General features: G+C 54.5%; 5 protein-coding genes across 5 annotated transcripts; 3 read left to right on the top strand and 2 right to left on the bottom strand.

The window, feature by feature from the left end:
- Positions 1-141: 141 nt before the first annotated feature.
- Positions 142-1251, top strand: UCRPA7_1577 (putative proteasome subunit alpha type 6 protein; the record flags this gene model as incomplete). Its single annotated transcript, XM_007914157.1, has 5 exons — positions 142-148; positions 235-297; positions 438-532; positions 590-802; positions 865-1251. 5 exons carry the CDS (start codon positions 142-144, stop codon positions 1249-1251), a joined length of 765 nt encoding a protein of 254 aa, XP_007912348.1.
- Positions 1252-5515: 4264 nt separating this feature from the next.
- Positions 5516-6314, bottom strand: UCRPA7_1576 (putative integral membrane protein; the record flags this gene model as incomplete). The annotated part of the gene is made up of 3 exons (XM_007914156.1): positions 5516-5583; positions 5661-5753; positions 6011-6314. 3 exons carry the CDS (start codon positions 6312-6314, stop codon positions 5516-5518), a joined length of 465 nt encoding a protein of 154 aa, XP_007912347.1.
- Positions 6315-9504: 3190 nt separating this feature from the next.
- UCRPA7_1575 (putative conidiation-specific protein 6 protein) lies at positions 9505-9913 on the top strand (the record flags this gene model as incomplete). Its single annotated transcript, XM_007914155.1, has 3 exons — positions 9505-9622; positions 9676-9736; positions 9841-9913. 3 exons carry the CDS (start codon positions 9505-9507, stop codon positions 9911-9913), a joined length of 252 nt encoding a protein of 83 aa, XP_007912346.1.
- A 1800-nt stretch (positions 9914-11713) lies between these two features.
- On the top strand, positions 11714-12400 carry UCRPA7_1574 (putative c2 domain containing protein; the record flags this gene model as incomplete). The annotated part of the gene is made up of 3 exons (XM_007914154.1): positions 11714-11949; positions 12014-12300; positions 12390-12400. 3 exons carry the CDS (start codon positions 11714-11716, stop codon positions 12398-12400), a joined length of 534 nt encoding a protein of 177 aa, XP_007912345.1.
- Positions 12401-15087: 2687 nt separating this feature from the next.
- Positions 15088-15576, bottom strand: UCRPA7_1573 (putative u3 small nucleolar rna-associated protein 15 protein; the record flags this gene model as incomplete). The annotated part of the gene is made up of 1 exon (XM_007914153.1): positions 15088-15576. One exon carries the CDS (start codon positions 15574-15576, stop codon positions 15088-15090), a length of 489 nt encoding a protein of 162 aa, XP_007912344.1.
- Positions 15577-15679: the final 103 nt, after the last annotated feature.

The raw sequence follows: 15679 nt of genomic DNA, 5'->3' as shown, positions 1-15679 counted from the left end.
ACGAAGCTGGCCTCTGCCTTGTGACGACCTCTCCACGAACAACACCATACTCCATTCCCGAGCATTATCAACCAAGGACATAAGTCCATCTTCTTCATTGACGACTGACAAGCTTATTTTCGCCCAGAGCCGCTTACCAAGATGTCGGGTACGTTGCATTCCGCCCAGAGCTCAGCTCTCACGGCGCTGCCGGTGCGCATGCAGCAGCAACAGCTAACAATCCATCTCAAACAGGCAGCGCAGGATTCGACAGACACATCACAATCTTCTCCGAGCAGGGAAGATTGTACCAAGTCGGTATGGACTCTCCTAACCCTAGATAGGACTCCGTTCGAGCTTCGGACCGACTAGCATCTCGATATGTCGGCTTTGGCAACGATGGTTTTGTGATGATACGGGACAATATTGAGCATGCTGACAGCTGGGATTTATGACAGAATATGCATTCAAGGCCATCACAGCTGCCAATATCATGTCAATAGGTGTGCGAGGCAAGGATTGTGCCGTCGTCCTATCCCAAAAGAAGGTCCCTGTATGCAAACCCCTTCCTCTGGGTCGCACCCCTGGCCAGAGCTGACCCGACAATCAGGATAAACTTATCGATCCGTCATCCGTATCACACATCTTCCAGCTGTCACCGTCCGTTGGCTGCGTCATGACCGGCTCTATTGCAGATGCGCGCGCATTCGCCCAGCGCGCACAGGGAGAGGCGGCTGAGTTCAAGTACAAGTATGGTTACGAGATGCCGTGTGACGCCTTGGCCAAGCGGCTCGCCAACATCAGCCAGGTCTACACCCAAAAGGTAAGATGATGACACAGCCACGATCATGCATGTGCTGCCGTTATGCTGACCGTGCTGCTCAGGCGTACATGCGGCCTTACGGCGTGGCAACAACCTTAATATCGGTCGACTCTGAGTTTGGACCCCAACTCTTCAAGTGCGACCCGGCGGGCTACTACATTGGCTACAAGGGTACTGCTGCCGGGCCGAAGCAGCAGGAGGCGCTCAACCACCTCGAGAAGAAGCTCAAGAATAAGGATCACGCAGAGGGTTCTTGGGAAGAAGTTGTCGAGCTAGCAATCACGACTCTGAGCACCGTGCTCAGCATGGACTTCAAGAAGACCGAGATCGAAATCGGTATCGTGGGTGGCCCGCGCGCGGACGGCAGAGAAGGTACAGATCCTAGCTTCAGGACGTTGACAGAGGAGGAGATCGACGAGCGATTACAAGCCATCGCCGAGAAGGACTAGTGTGGGGGAAGATGTTGAGAGGTCGCGCTGGCCAGTGGTCGGTGCGTCCGAGAGACCGGCTTCCAAGAGGCATCATTCGCTGGTGGCGCCTTGGGGGCTCAATCTTAAGGGGCACGAGGGGGATGATTTGGGGTATTCAGAGACAAGGGAGGTGAGGTTCAATATCCCAACAACTCGTGCTCCTTGTGTGTTATTAGCCATCCTACCAATCGTCTTTAGAAATCAAAAGAGGAACGGGTTAACACCGGCCAGACCCGGAGCCAATGAAACAATCAAGCGAAGATTCATCTAAGCCATCCGTGGCTTTAGCTGACGGCTGAAGACGGTCTGAACCCCATCGGAAACCATGGGTGTGGCTTCGGACCGTCAAGCAAGCACGGTGTGATCACTGTTATGTGTCCTGACAGATTTGGAGACAGCGGGGAGGGCAGATCGTTGGCTGATCATCATGAGCCAAGCTCGCCCAATGAAGCTTTCACGGCATCCAAGTGGATGGCCTTGCTCGGAGTGCCACAACGGTCGCGATACACAAGAGACTACGGCAAGGTGACAGCCAGTTCCTATAGGGCGACCACTGGGATTGCGACAAGGAAGCCATTTGAGACAAGCCGACGGGATGGCGAGGTGGACGTGGTGGACGAGGTCCAATACATGGCGTACGCTCTGAAACCGGCAGGGCAATGATCGATGCCAATCTCCTTGCGTCATGCAGGCCCTCTTTTCGGGCCTGCCTGCACGTCTGTTTGCTCCCAGGGGACTGGTTGAGGCACATGAGATGAAAGTGGGTAAGGCTTCTGCAGGAGCTCAGCCTGCGGTAAGCCTGGGAGCTAGGAGGGAGGGAGGGAGGGAGAGAGAGACCTGGAGGGACTTTGATGCCCTGGGCACTCACTCACTCATTCTACGCAATGCTGTTCGTCAGTTGACTCATGGGACTTTTCTCCCGCCTCTCCACCGAGCCTACCTACTCCATGCCCGTGCTGTGGTACTGCTGGTGCTGGTGCTGGTGCTCCTGTGCTCCTGCGTCCTCCGTCCGTTGGTGCCCTCAATTTTTTTCCTTCTCCAGTCCAGTGGTGGTGGAGTACAGAATATGCTGGTCGTTGCTAACTAAGGCAGGCCCGTAGTAGGGCGCAAGGCAAGTTGAAGAACCTAATGCGGGTGAGGGTTCTAAAATATCGATTCAGCTCAGCCGAAAACGTGGGCAACGTCCAGGCGGCTGCGATTATTGGCTGAGCCACACAAGCTGCCTCCACCACCCACTGGCGGAAACCCTTGTCCGGCGCACCCTCTGCTTACTGGATTGGGCAGCTAGTGTGTCTGCGAGGCCGCTGAAAAGTCGCCTACCGAGGGCTATCCAGGGCTACCCAGGGCTACCCAGGGCTACCATACCGCATTGCGTGCCCCTGTCAAGTCCACCACCCCCCTTCCCCCAGCGCCGTCGCAAGCCACCAAAGAGGCTCTTCTCCCTCTCTGCCCTCTCTCATCCAGCCGAGCTCTCATGACCCGATCGTGAGCTATCATTTGCCGTGTCTGCTAACTCACTAACCACCAAACTAGACAGACGTGCCCAGGGCAGGAAATGCCAAGGGTGGAGATGCCCCGTGCCTGCAGCGAGCTGCACTGCAACTAAGTTCTACCTGGGTACGTACGCAGTAGGTAGGCAGGTATAGTACTATAGTACTACGTATGTAAGTCAAGTGCCCTCGATGGATATGGAGCTTCATGTTTGTACAGTACCTACATGTCGTCGCCGTACCCATAGGACTGTCGCATCGCTCCATGCACACTGCCAGGCCCCCTGCCGACTGATGGGATCATGATCGATGGTTCCCAGCTTGTCCAGGTTATGCTAGCTTTCCGCTCGCAACATCCACAAAGGCCCAGGGCGCGGCTAATATCTCCGATTTGATAGAACATGCCATCAGCGTGCATGCCTTGGTGGCAGCTGACGATGTAGTCAACCTTACCACTGCAGTCCTGGTGGCTGCTAGGGCCGTGGCAGGGTACAACCGGCCGAGTATTCGCGTAGCTCTACTTGAACCTTTACCTTGGAGGTAGTTCTACCGTGACGACTTCCATTCCTTTGACAACTTGACTCTTTTGTCTATGCCAAAAAGGCTCGTGCTGGTTTCCTCCTTTGCGGCCAACCTCCTCCCTCCTCCTTACAACTACTCCTACTCCTAATCATCCTCCACCGGCCGCGGGCTGCGACGACCTTGTACAAAAGGGTTGTAGGCTCGCTGTTCCGAAGCCATCATGAGCCCGTCGAGGAGGCAACAGAACCGCCAATCTTTCCTTTCCAGCCTTGTCATGCAGTTGCCGAATTAGGCCTTTCCTTTTTGTGCAGTAGACCTTTCCGTTTCGCAACTCCCTATCTAATTCCCGGTGGTGTCTGTTGCGATAAGTCTTCTCCAATTTCGAATTCGACTTCCTAGTTTCACTTACACTTTTCCAAACCATGGATGGACGTACGTATTACCCGATGCACTTTGTTTGATATACAATAGCGAAGTGGTCACCGCCTTTGGACATCACTAACACCAACCCAGTCAACGAGTACAGAACAGCACGGGTTGCAGAAGTCCTCTCCGATTTCCAGAACATACAATACTACATCGCCGCCGCTCCTGTAGACCCATTAAACATGGACGACTATTACACAGAAGGATGGGCAGCCCTACGACAATGTAATCTTGACGGCCAGCACATTCTGAACTGCGGTGCGGACACAAGCGTACCGCAGGCACGAGGCGGCCCGGAGGAACAGACAAAAGCAGAACTGCAGCAGTTCGTGATAAGCCCCCTGACAACTCGACAGTGCTTCTGTGGAACTGACAATCGCCCAAAAAGAGTCCTGCTTGATGCCTTTGCTCGACGGCACGAAGCCCAAAAGATCTACCTCCGACAAGCGGCAGCGCAGAGATGGGTTGACTATCGGGAGCAAGTCCTCAACGGGGGCCGACCACACTCTGGCAACCAGTCGCAGCTGCGGCAGATAGACCAGCAATTACGAGCAGTGCGTATTCGTCTCTTTGTCTCTCTCTCCCTCTTCGTTTTCTCATCTCGTCTTCCCTGTTGTTCACCCGGCCCTAAAACAAAACCACCAAAAAAAGTGCTCGTCAGACTCCGATGATGAGTGCCGCTAACCCGCGCGACGGAGGGTCCCGCCACGGCGGCTCCGAGAGCTTTCGAAACTGACAGAACCGCATTAGGAGCTCCAGACTATTACCGATGAAGCCATCTACTCCGAACTGCAGTCGTCCGACAGAGCAATGGGCCGCTGGACGGCCGAGGACCCGAGCATGCGTAGCGTGCAGCGCTGGGTCCGCGCAAGGCGCTAGAGACTCGTAGACACCGACGTCAGGGCTGGAACCTCGCACTAGCATACGAGCCGTCTCCTTGCTCTGGGGAGACTAATTGACGGGACAGAGATATTGGCTCGTCGTCTTCTTCTTCTTCTTCTCCTTCGTCTCGTGGGAGAAGTGAGACACCGCGTGGGAGACATTTTTGGATGGGATGGTTGGATAGGACGGACGCATGGATACCCCCTACTTGCTACGGAGCAACTGGAATGGAAATGGAATTGGAATGAGGGACGTCGTTCCCGAGCGAATCTAAAGATACCACTACACCACCACTACTACTACTACTGCCACCCAAACGGAAAGACAGAGAGATCGAAAATCAAGAAGACATAGGCACGAAACACACGAAACAGACAAGAGACACACCGGCGGCGTACTGGGACGGAAATAAAAGCGTGGACTTTCTTTTCTTCTACGTCACTGCCCCCTTCTCCTTGGGAGGTTCCACTTCACTTCACTTATACATATCACACCCCTCCCTTTCACTGTATATATTGCTACTGTGCCGCGCCAGGATGCGCGCTGTTTTTTTCTTCTGCGGAATCTCTTCGCGCATGCGCAAGTCGCCTTGGCCTTGCGAGGGACAAGGCAGAAACGGGTGGGAGTTGGGATGCTAACAAGAACGAGATCTAACCACCAAAGCAGAAAGAGAGAGTCAAGCACTCATAGATCGAGCTGCCTGGAGCAGAGCGGATTGAACTGCATAGCGCTGGGAAATGATGGATGAACGGTGGTATGGTATACTTCCTATACTACTAATACTAAAATATACAACATATTGATACATCTATGGTCTATGAAGCGTAATCGTGCCAATGGGAGTTGTCTTGATAGCACAACAAGACAGCCCTACGACGCACTGCCTTGGTGGGAACTCCCATTCCAGTAACACAAGCCATTCTTCATGTCGACTTGCTCTGTACGCACAAGGCAATGCCACTTATCGAAAGGATCATGCCCATAAGTGTGTCTAGTATCAGGAGGTCAGTTCGGCCAAGCCGGTGGGCCACCAGGAATGGGGCCGGGAAGGCGAGGGGGATGGCGTACTGCGACTAATGACCTTCTTCTCAACCCACCACTCGCCCACGACCGTGAACAGGAACGCCAGCGTGTTCACGATGGGCACGGTCAAGCTCAGCTCTGCGACCCGGTCTCGTTAGCAATGTGCCCCTATCTCCTCTTTGGTTTGGGTGTCAGTATGCGGCTCCATTCGGAGTGCGTCGCCGGCGTTTGATGCACCGGCACACCACCAGCACCAGCCAAGGCAGACACATTGTCATGTTTGGTGGACGGTGAAGCAGGCTGCGACATGACGAGCGAGCCGCACATAGCATGGCATGGCGTGGCATGGCATGGCAGAACACAGCAGGACAGAAGCAAAGGAAACCACCACTCACCAGCCTTGCCGATCAGCAGGAAGAACCACACGCTGCCGGTCAGGTTCAGCAGCAGCGGGACGGCATAGCGCGGGTTCCGCAGCAGGTCGACGACGGCGAAGAAGGCGCCGTAGGCCCTGGCCCTGAGCCAGCTGGCCCGGACGGCCGGCGAGTCGAGCAGCGGGTGCGGCGGGGGCCGGTGGTCCTTTGCGGCGCGGCGGATGAAGGGCGTGGTGAGGCCCCAGGCCATGCCGACCATGAGGAACCCTGCGATGTAGTTGAGCGGCCCGGGCTGCTGCTCTGCGGCTGAGGAGGCGGAGGCCATCTTCTGTGCCTTGCTTGTGTGTGCGAGAGGGAAGTGCGTGCTCTCGTGACTGACTCTCGCCAAGTAGGTACTATGCAGTAGGCAGGTGGATTGGTAGCTATTGCGAGGTAGCCAGCCAAGTCAAAGCCGCGCTGGGTTGGCTGGACTATTGAGCAATAGATCGATCAGGCGAGGCGAACATACCATACCACACCAGACTGCTGCACGACACTAAACCACCTAGCACGAGAGGTACAGTACTGCGTACAGTAGAGTACCTAACAGCGCAGCGAAGTGAGTAGACGAGGCAAAGAGGCTACGAGGTTGTTGCTGCAGGAGATCGGACAACGTGTGCGAGGGCTGCTTATCTGCAGCAGCCTTCAGCCTTATGATGCAAGTTAGGTTGGTTGTTTGTGGTGGAGGCACTCCGTTGAGAGGCGTTTTCTCATGTATGTCTATGTCGGTAGGCGTCTAAATCTGACGGCGGGATGGTGCGATGCGATGCGATGCGATGGGGGCGGATCCCGATACGGTGGCTCGGTGGCTCTCTTCAGGGTGCGAGGAAAGGACAACACAGCCGCGATGCTGCACTGACTGTGCTGTACTGTACGCTGTCCTCCGTAATGTCCGCCACGGCACTGAGAGCAATGTGGCTCGAGCGCCTGAAGCTGTCTTAAGGCTCTATGAGATTTATGTGGATCTGCTGGCCTGGGGAGCTCTTCAGATTGGGTGCTAATTAAGGCAGCTTACCTTAGAGCTTACCTGCCTGGTATGCTGCTGGTCTGTGCAGAGCTTGGTGCGACAGTGCCCTAATGACTCCCGTCCCTAAGACTAAGGTACCGGTACCCTTCAGCCGGGTCCGTCGTTCTTAATACATCTCAACTATTACTTTACCCTGTGTCACTCAAGAGACGTCACTTCGCCCTCTTGACGACATCAACCTCTTCAATCCTCGTCGATATTGTCTGCAGCAAAGCCTCACTTGATGCAGCTACGCTCGGACATCCCGCGCGATGATGCATCCATGTAGATGATGCACTCGGATGCGAGTCTCCTGTTCCACGAGGTGACAGCGTATCACTTAGCCCCTGCCAACCAGCCCATAATACGCCAGAGATGCCTTCAACGTGATGAAATACATCTGCCTACCAATAAAAAGTCGGTGCTACAATATGCACTTTGATGCACTTGAGCCTCAAACATCAAGAGAGAGAAAAGCGTCTGCCTGGCCGCGATGTCTGGCCTGGTTAGCACTCTTCAGCCGCACGTCATCTAACGACCAGTTCGACTAGCCTGCTACCACATGGCTGGCGGATTGCCTCATTGGGAACAACCTGTATGCCAGACTTGGATCGAATATCGCCCATTGCTACCTCAGACCACCACACCTCATGACACGTTGGCGCAGTCTTGCTCAGCATGTCGTTCGCCCGGCCAGCCTTAGCAGATACTTAGATATGAAGTCCTCGACTATGATGATATATCTCGTATCCGTTCCAATGAGGTTCGATGAGGCATCATGGTTTAAGGAGCACGAGCTTTATTTGCAGCCTCGTTTTATGAGCTTTGATCGCTTCATGGAAGCCTGATGACATGCTTGAAATCATGATACGACGAGATGGATGGTAAGGTCGAGGCACTATCGACGACCACTAGCTGTGTCAAATCTCCCTGGTTGGCAATACTATCCCGCAAGAGACTGTTCGACTGCATTGGGCCAGAAGACTTGTCCGGCATTGTGTGCCCGCTGGTCTGGGCAGCCGTTCAGATAGTCACAGGGACTATCTAGAGAGGGGCTCTGCCAGAAGCCAACTCGAGTTAGTATCTCTATGTACTGGTTGTGCTCTATTCTTCTCCTTTGCCTGATCATTCTGCTTTTTTGCATTATCTGTTCATCTGTTGCACAGGACTGGTTCAAGTTCTCCCCAACTTAGGAGCCTTATCGTTTTTGCTCCTGGCGTCTGTGCTCGTTGACATCACTACTTATGGAATGATTCATCAGGCTGTCCGACGCATGTAACTTCGATGAACAATTCCGCACGTTGGAAAGTTGTAGACGCCGTTAACGAGTGTTACCAACGGTCAAGAATGTCTAATCAATTCAGGGGTGAAGGATCTAGTGCGTGTCTCTTCGTCAGCGGCTCCAGTTCCCTCTCACGGCCCGAGCAATCTGAGCCGGGGTTGCCCAATCGGATCACCATTCTGTGATGATTCACGATCAAAGTTTCGTTGGTACCTGTGGGGAAATCTTAGTCTTGCCTCACAGGCGTGTTTGGACCCATTATTGCTTCTCCATGGTAATGATTTCTCGGTTCTCTAGCGAGACCCAAGCGGAGGGTTCTTCTGCTATCAAACCGCCTATCTATGGTCAGTTGCTCTAGCAAGTGCTAGTAATCAACAGTGAGTTGATGCTAATTGCATGGTTGAAAAGGCAGCCAACGCCAAGCGCTCGGAGTCAATGATGCTGGCGATTTCGACTACAGCACCCGGACAGCATGGTGTCTCAGACTCTTCGACCTTCCCCGGAACGACTCCTCCTTCGACTTCGCAGAGTTAGGCCTTTCTCTCCACAAAAACGAACGACAAGACGCCTCATTCTTCGAGATCTGCTGTTGTCTAGAATGCCTTAGACTTGGCTTGGTCAATGGCGCATGATAGGAGCCTTCTATCACGCCTGCTGTGGATCATCGTATCACCATGATCCATGGTTTTTGAGAACAAGAAGCAATCATGTTCACCACGATATGTTACGAAGCTAGAGCAAGCCTTGAACCCCAAACATATCACCACTGGCTGTCTAGCTCATGATCCTGACATTGTGTTCTCACCACCATTATAGTAGACGTCACGACTCTGATACTCTACGATGCCGATTCCAGTGATCGATAGCACAATGATCTAGGAAGCTCACAAGGCAGATCGTCGAAAGGAGATGATATATCATTTTAATGGGCTAGATACGATCAACATCGTACATCATTCATCGCCGATGCACTTGAGTCGTAGGCTCGGCAGCTTCGTCCACGACGTCAACATGTGCTCGAGCCTGATACCGGAACATTGTGAAATTGGGCCTAGAGATGTCTATAAGAAGGCTGCTGAAGCCCGATGTTCAATCAGTTCTCTTCATTATCAACAACAACATTACCATATATCCTATCAACACATCCACACTTTTTAAAGCCATCTTTGCAACGTCCCAGACTTCAAAATGACTGATGCTCAGATTGCCGGCGGCCACAAGGCCAACCTCAACAATCCTCACACCTCCGACGAGTCCAAGGAGCACTCCAAGAAGGTCCTCGAGAGCGACTACAACGGCGGAGATGGTAAATCTTGCCTACCACTATTTCTACACATTACAGCTTAACAACCTACCTAGTTCCCCGTTCCACCGATTCCGGTGACAAGAACCCCGGCAACGTTGCCGGTGGACTCAAGGCGTAAGTTCCTTCTGATATCCTCAGGCTCTACTTCTGTCTGCCTCCTGTTTTCTGGAGATGGGCGGGTGGGCTGACGACGACTGCTTGCTAACGAGGAGGCGCAGCACGTTGAAGAACCCGAAGGTGTCTGATGAGGCCAAGCAGGCGGCCCAGGAACGCCTCGACCAGATGGAGTAAGCTTGTTTCAAGCTTAATGCGTCTCGGATCGACCGCTCGCTAGTGGTGTTGAACGAAACATGCACACAATTCGCGAATGGGTGATGGATACTGGGACTGCAATTTTGAGTAGAATAGTTTAGATGCTTAGCTCTTAACTCCGACTAAGGAGTTGCACTAGAAACCAATACGAATTTGCTATTCTGCTTATATGGTTGCCTGGAACACTTGAACATTTGTGATCCACTTCACAAGACGGCTAAGAAAATCAGTCATTGTCATGCAGGTGGTTGTCATTCAACGCTTTGGAAATTCATTGGCCTATAATAAATCCGAATGCTTTGTACACTCGAGATTTCCGTCACTGGCAATATGTCTGGCAAGGTTCATCAATTGTATTTCTGAGATGGAAATTTCCTGGCCCTAGTTTACCAAAGCGGGTGTTGTTTCATTGCTGTGGGTGATGCCAATTGTTGCAGCTCTGCACTGCATGCTGGTAAATTCCTCGCATTACCGATTGCGATCACGATGGCAAGTTCTGAGACGACTGCGGGAGGATTATCAAGAGTCTTACACGCCTGATTACGCGTGCCAGCTCCTTCCATCTGTGCGTTGCATGCATGCTCATTGGAAGAAGTGCTCATCATGGTGGTGCAGCCAAGTTGGCGTTGCGGGGCAGTTGAGCTTTTCTTAGCAACGACTTGGTGTGTACTGTACTATGTAAGTGTAACTCCCCGAGACAAGGGCGCTTTAGGTTTTTCTGGATCTTTTGGCGGGGTTCAAACGTCAACGTTGTCGACAGCGGCTCTGCTTGGCAGCCGACGATCGGGCTGCAAACGGGACTTGACGATGCGGGTTTTGAGAGAGAAAGACTGCATTGCATTGCGGAGGTGGAGAGACAAAGAGACCCCTTCATTCTCAGTTTCAGATTGCCTGCGCGACTCTGGCATGCCAGATGCCGACTTCTGAAGTGCAGAGTTGTAGAGTACTGGTAGATGCAACTCAATTCGATTCGATGCAAAAGAAGAAGGCTGGCCAATGTGCTGCAGTGTTATTCGTCTTGTTTGAGGCGCTGGTGGGGGGTCCCGCAGTGGAATCGAATGGCTAGGCGGGCCAGGGCACCATAGCAGCGGAGCTCTCCCCTGTAGCGATCCCTGATCCGGCGCACTCGAGCCCTCGAACCCCTGCACCGGAGCCCGCCAGCCTCCCAGTTTTCAGTTTTCAGTGGGCAGAGATGCGACTCCAGCCACCGTCATCCCAGTGCTCGGACCAATTGGATCCCCAGCCACGCCGGCAGAGCTAGCGCAGGCCACCTGCACCTGCCCGCTGATTGATCCATTGTCCTGCGCTGGGGCTGCAGGTGCCGCTATAGCAGGGTATAGCACCACCCACTGCACTGCACTGCAGCTGGGCACCCGAAAACACAAACAAGGCCGCAGCACAATGCACTTTCTCTTCCCTTCTCCTCGCTTACACAAACAAACACAACGCTGCTCCTCTCTCTCGTTTCTCGAGTCGCACGTACGTAGGTAGATTCAATCTTTTGTCTCCTTGATCATCACCATCTTCATACATTAGATTTTCCTTTTATCCGCCTCGATGGTGCAGTGTGCGGCGGGCAATCTGTGACGAGTCAGCCCCTCTGGATATCCCCTCGTTGCCCGTTGCCCAGGAAAGTCAACAAAAGCAAAAGGCGAGGCTGCACCAAGGTAAACAGTCAGCCACCACCACCTCTCGACCAGCCAACACCACCGCTATTCTCGACTCCCAGCAGAGGCCCATGGTGCAGACTGTTCAGCGACAACAGAAAAGCCATCCATCATGATGGCCACCAAAGTCAAGTCTCATCCGCTCAATGGCGCGCATACAGCCGGCATCTTCTCCGACATGAGCATCGACGGCCCCGAGATCGGCACCCTTGTCATCATTGTCGACAGAGCAAAGAACCTTCCTAACAGGAAGACAATTGGGAAGCAAGACCCGTATTGTGCGGCCCGGCTCGGAAAGGAGGCAAAGAAGACCACCACCGACATCCGAGGAGGACAGACTCCCAGATGGTAAGTTGGACACCGTACCTGGCCACGAAGTAGGTAGCACATGCGACTGACACTTGTCTCACAGGGACCAAGAACTCCGCTTCACCGTCCACGACTCTCCAGACTATTACCAGCTCAAGGTCTCGGTGTTCAATGACGATAAGAAGACAGATCTCATCGGCGAGGCCTGGGTTGATCTGAGAGATATTGTCGTCTCAGGCGGAGGGCAGAACGATTTGTGGCAGAACCTGAGCTGCAAGGGCAAATATGCCGGAGAGATCAGGATTGAGCTTACCTACTATGACACAAGGCCCAAGCCTGACAAGCCCGCCGCGAAGCCCAAGCCGGTCGCCTCAGAAATGGACGCCCCAGGTTCTCAGAGGCCCGTGAAGCGCCGACCGCTTCCTTCAGATCCTTTTCGGGGCCCAGCTTCTGCACCGGCGACACCGGATCATATGCAGACACCGCCTAGGCCCCAACCAAACCCTCCCACGGCTTTCATACCAAAGCAATCGCCTCTTCAAGCTGTCGAATATGGTACGCCGCCGCCCCAGGCTCGCCATTTCCAGCCTCAACAGCAAGATCACTACTCCCCAGGCCCTCAGAACGATACATATGCAACACCGCCACTACGCATGAGCAATTCTGCTCCTCAACACCACAGGTCGGTCGAGGGACATGATACTTATCCTCTCCATCCTGATGATATGAGATATAGCCCTGATTATCGTGGCCTGCCTGAGCGCCCTGACCCAAGGGCTCAATATGGTCAGCCGCCCGACCAATTTGACCGTTCTCCGAGAGACGACCCTCACTGGGCACCGCCAGACGAGGATCGCCCTCCACCGCCTCCTGCACACAGGAGTAGGAACAACAGCGGCAACACTCAAGACATGGCATATCGGGGCGGTTACGAAGCACCCCCGCAACACGCAACGCCACCTACTATGAGGAAGGATGTTTTGCGCAATGAGGCACACCGAAACTCGGTTCCAGCCGCTTACCCCGGGAGACCGGTGTATAGGGCATATGACACAGCACCCTCACCCCCATCAAACTCTCCTTATGGGAACTCAGACCCGCATCAGCCATCTCCTCCACGGCATCATTCGTATGATTCAAGTTATGACTCTCACTACAGAGCTATGCAGCCAACAGTCGAGGACGCACCTGAGTCGCCCAGTCCCTCTGTGCAGGACCAATTCAGAAGAAGCGGATCTCGCATGCCCCAATATGACGAACCTGACTACAACCAGGTTCCTAGTCCGGCACCTTTGAATCTGAGTGGACGTCACAGTGCCTCGGCTGGTAGCTATGGCGCTGGGGCAATGGTCTCCCACAGACACCATGGTTCACACGACTATGAGCCGTCGGAACAATCGGTGGTGTCGAGGAACACCAACCCCAGCTCTTCTCAGGTGTCATACCACTCTCACAGTGCGCCACCAGCTCAAAACTACCCGTCATATCGGAGCGAACTAGACGATACTCAGGTCACCGGCCCAGCTAAGTACAATCTACCAGCTCTTCCGCCAGTCCCTCCCTCGCTAGTTCCAGGCGTCGATCCGGCCTTGTCAATGGAAGTGGCACATCGGATCAATGAGGACAGGAGGCAGGACCGCCGTTATCCTCAGCCCCTCGTCACGCCAACCAGAGGCCGTCAGATGAGCGATATGTCTCCGAACTATCCAGGACACGGAGGCTCTCCGCAACAGTTTTCTACACCTCAGCAGTCTTACGACCGAAGCCCCATATCATACTCAGGGGGGCCGTCACCACAAATCATCAAGCCACGAGCCATCTCTCCCAGTCCCAGTCCGACGGCTCAACACACTATTCGCCGAAAGTCTATTAGCCCTGCGCCTCCCACCGATGGGCGGCGTCTGTCCGGTATCCCGTTTGGCCCGGACTCATACGATGCCCTCAATCCGACATTGGCATCGTCTGCACCAAAGGAAGTATCGCGACCGGACTACAATGAGACAAATGGCAAGATCATCACCCATGACGGGAAGGAGGTTGATCCCTCTGATCATTTGCCAATGGAAACATGGGCCCCGGAGCCCGAGCCTAAGGGGAAGAAACCTGCACCCACCACATCATCTCGGCCGTCACCTTCGGGAGCTCAACCAATGCCCCCTGCCGGCCGTAGACCACTCAGAATTGCGAACAGGCCGCAATCAAGTGCAGTGCTTCCTCCGCCAGCACAGTACATATCTGCCGAGATACCGGAGCCGTCTCCACCACCTCCCACCGGGCGTAACCGTCTGCAGAAAAAGGCGAACCGCGCTTCTGTGCCTGTCATGTCTGGGGCTAACGGTGGCTCGAGCCCACTCGCTCCGCTACCACAGCACCAAGATAACTTCACTCCGCCGAGGCAGCTTCCTCGTGCAAGCACCTTCGACTATCCGAATGAGAACCATGCGCCAATGTACGGTAGCAGCCCCGGGGCGCGAAGCCATAGCAGCATCAGCGCCCCGCCAGTGCCCGCGAAGATTCCCATCTCCAAGAGCGGTGGCTTGCCTATGCTGCCATCCTCCGGCGGTCGGGGACCTGGGGGCGATGGTGACTGGGCGCTCATGGAGGAAATGAGTAGGATCGACATCGGCACTGGTCGGGCTCGCAGACATGGCCACAGAGGCTACTAAGTGCGTCGTAGGCATGTATTTGCTCTGCATGAGGGCCTTGCTCAGGATACCTATTCTTATTCGATGTACTTATATATAGGGTTTGATATGGAGGAGCTGGTACTTATAATATTGGTTGGGAAGGTCTCTACATGGTCATGTACGGTTACAGGCGGTTCGGTCAGGGTCTCTGGATTTTCGTATTGCATCTACATCGCCGTCGTTGAGAGAGGCGTAGAACTCCTCCCGACTTGGCTGACTTGATGGATGTATCATGATACCCAAAATAATAGATGTGTAACACTTCAAACCCTGATATTCACCACGGTGATACAATTCTAGATCTGCCTGACTACTTTCTTTTACGGCTTGCTAAAAGCAATTACCGTTGTGGTATATTGATCGTCTATACTGTATGTTCAAGTCCTTCCCTTTTTCCTGTCCAAACGCCAACGCAATGCAAGCAATTGATATGTAGTCTTCCCCCTAGCCATGCTCAGAGTCTCCTAAAATGTCCTTCCCTCAGCATCCACTATGCAGCGCCGCTCATTATGAGACTCTGCACCATGCCACCCGTTTGGCAGGCAATCTGAGAGCGCTCAACCTCCCGGCTGACGCGCCTCCGTAGCAGCCGAAACCCATCCGCCAACTCGGCCGAGCCGCCTACGAACTCGGCGTACAGGTCGAGCAGGTGCAGGCCAACGTCGACGCAGACAGAGACGTAGCGCGGGTCGATGACGTGGGCGCACACCCAGCGCAGCACAGGCTGGACGGTGGCCTCGTCGCGGCCCTCGAGGGCGTCGCGCAGGGCGCCGCGGTGCCGCAGCGCGACGAGCAGCGTCAGCACGTTGAGCGGCGAGCGGTCCTTGGCGGCCGGGTCGAGCACGCCGTCGAGGGCGGCGCCGTAGCGGCCCTGGCGCAGGTCCCTCTGCCAGCGGCGCTCCCTGGCCTTGCCGGGCTTGGGCCTGGTCTCGCCCTCGCCGCCGATGACAAAGTCGACGCCCTCGCCGAGCGCGCTCATCGTCTTCTTGACCTGGTCGGCGCGCTTGCGCTTCGCCGCCGCCGCGTCGTGCTGCTCGAGGGCGAGGGGCCCCGCGTCGCGCGCGGCCTGCTCGGCGCGGCGG

Source organism: Phaeoacremonium minimum (genome assembly GCF_000392275.1).
Source record: "Phaeoacremonium minimum UCRPA7 unplaced genomic scaffold PA7_03_scaffold_113, whole genome shotgun sequence".
Taxonomy (NCBI): Eukaryota; Fungi; Ascomycota; class Sordariomycetes; order Togniniales; family Togniniaceae; genus Phaeoacremonium; species Phaeoacremonium minimum.
The sequence above is the reverse complement of the archived record's forward strand: the minus strand, read 5'-3'. Positions and strand labels throughout refer to the sequence as shown.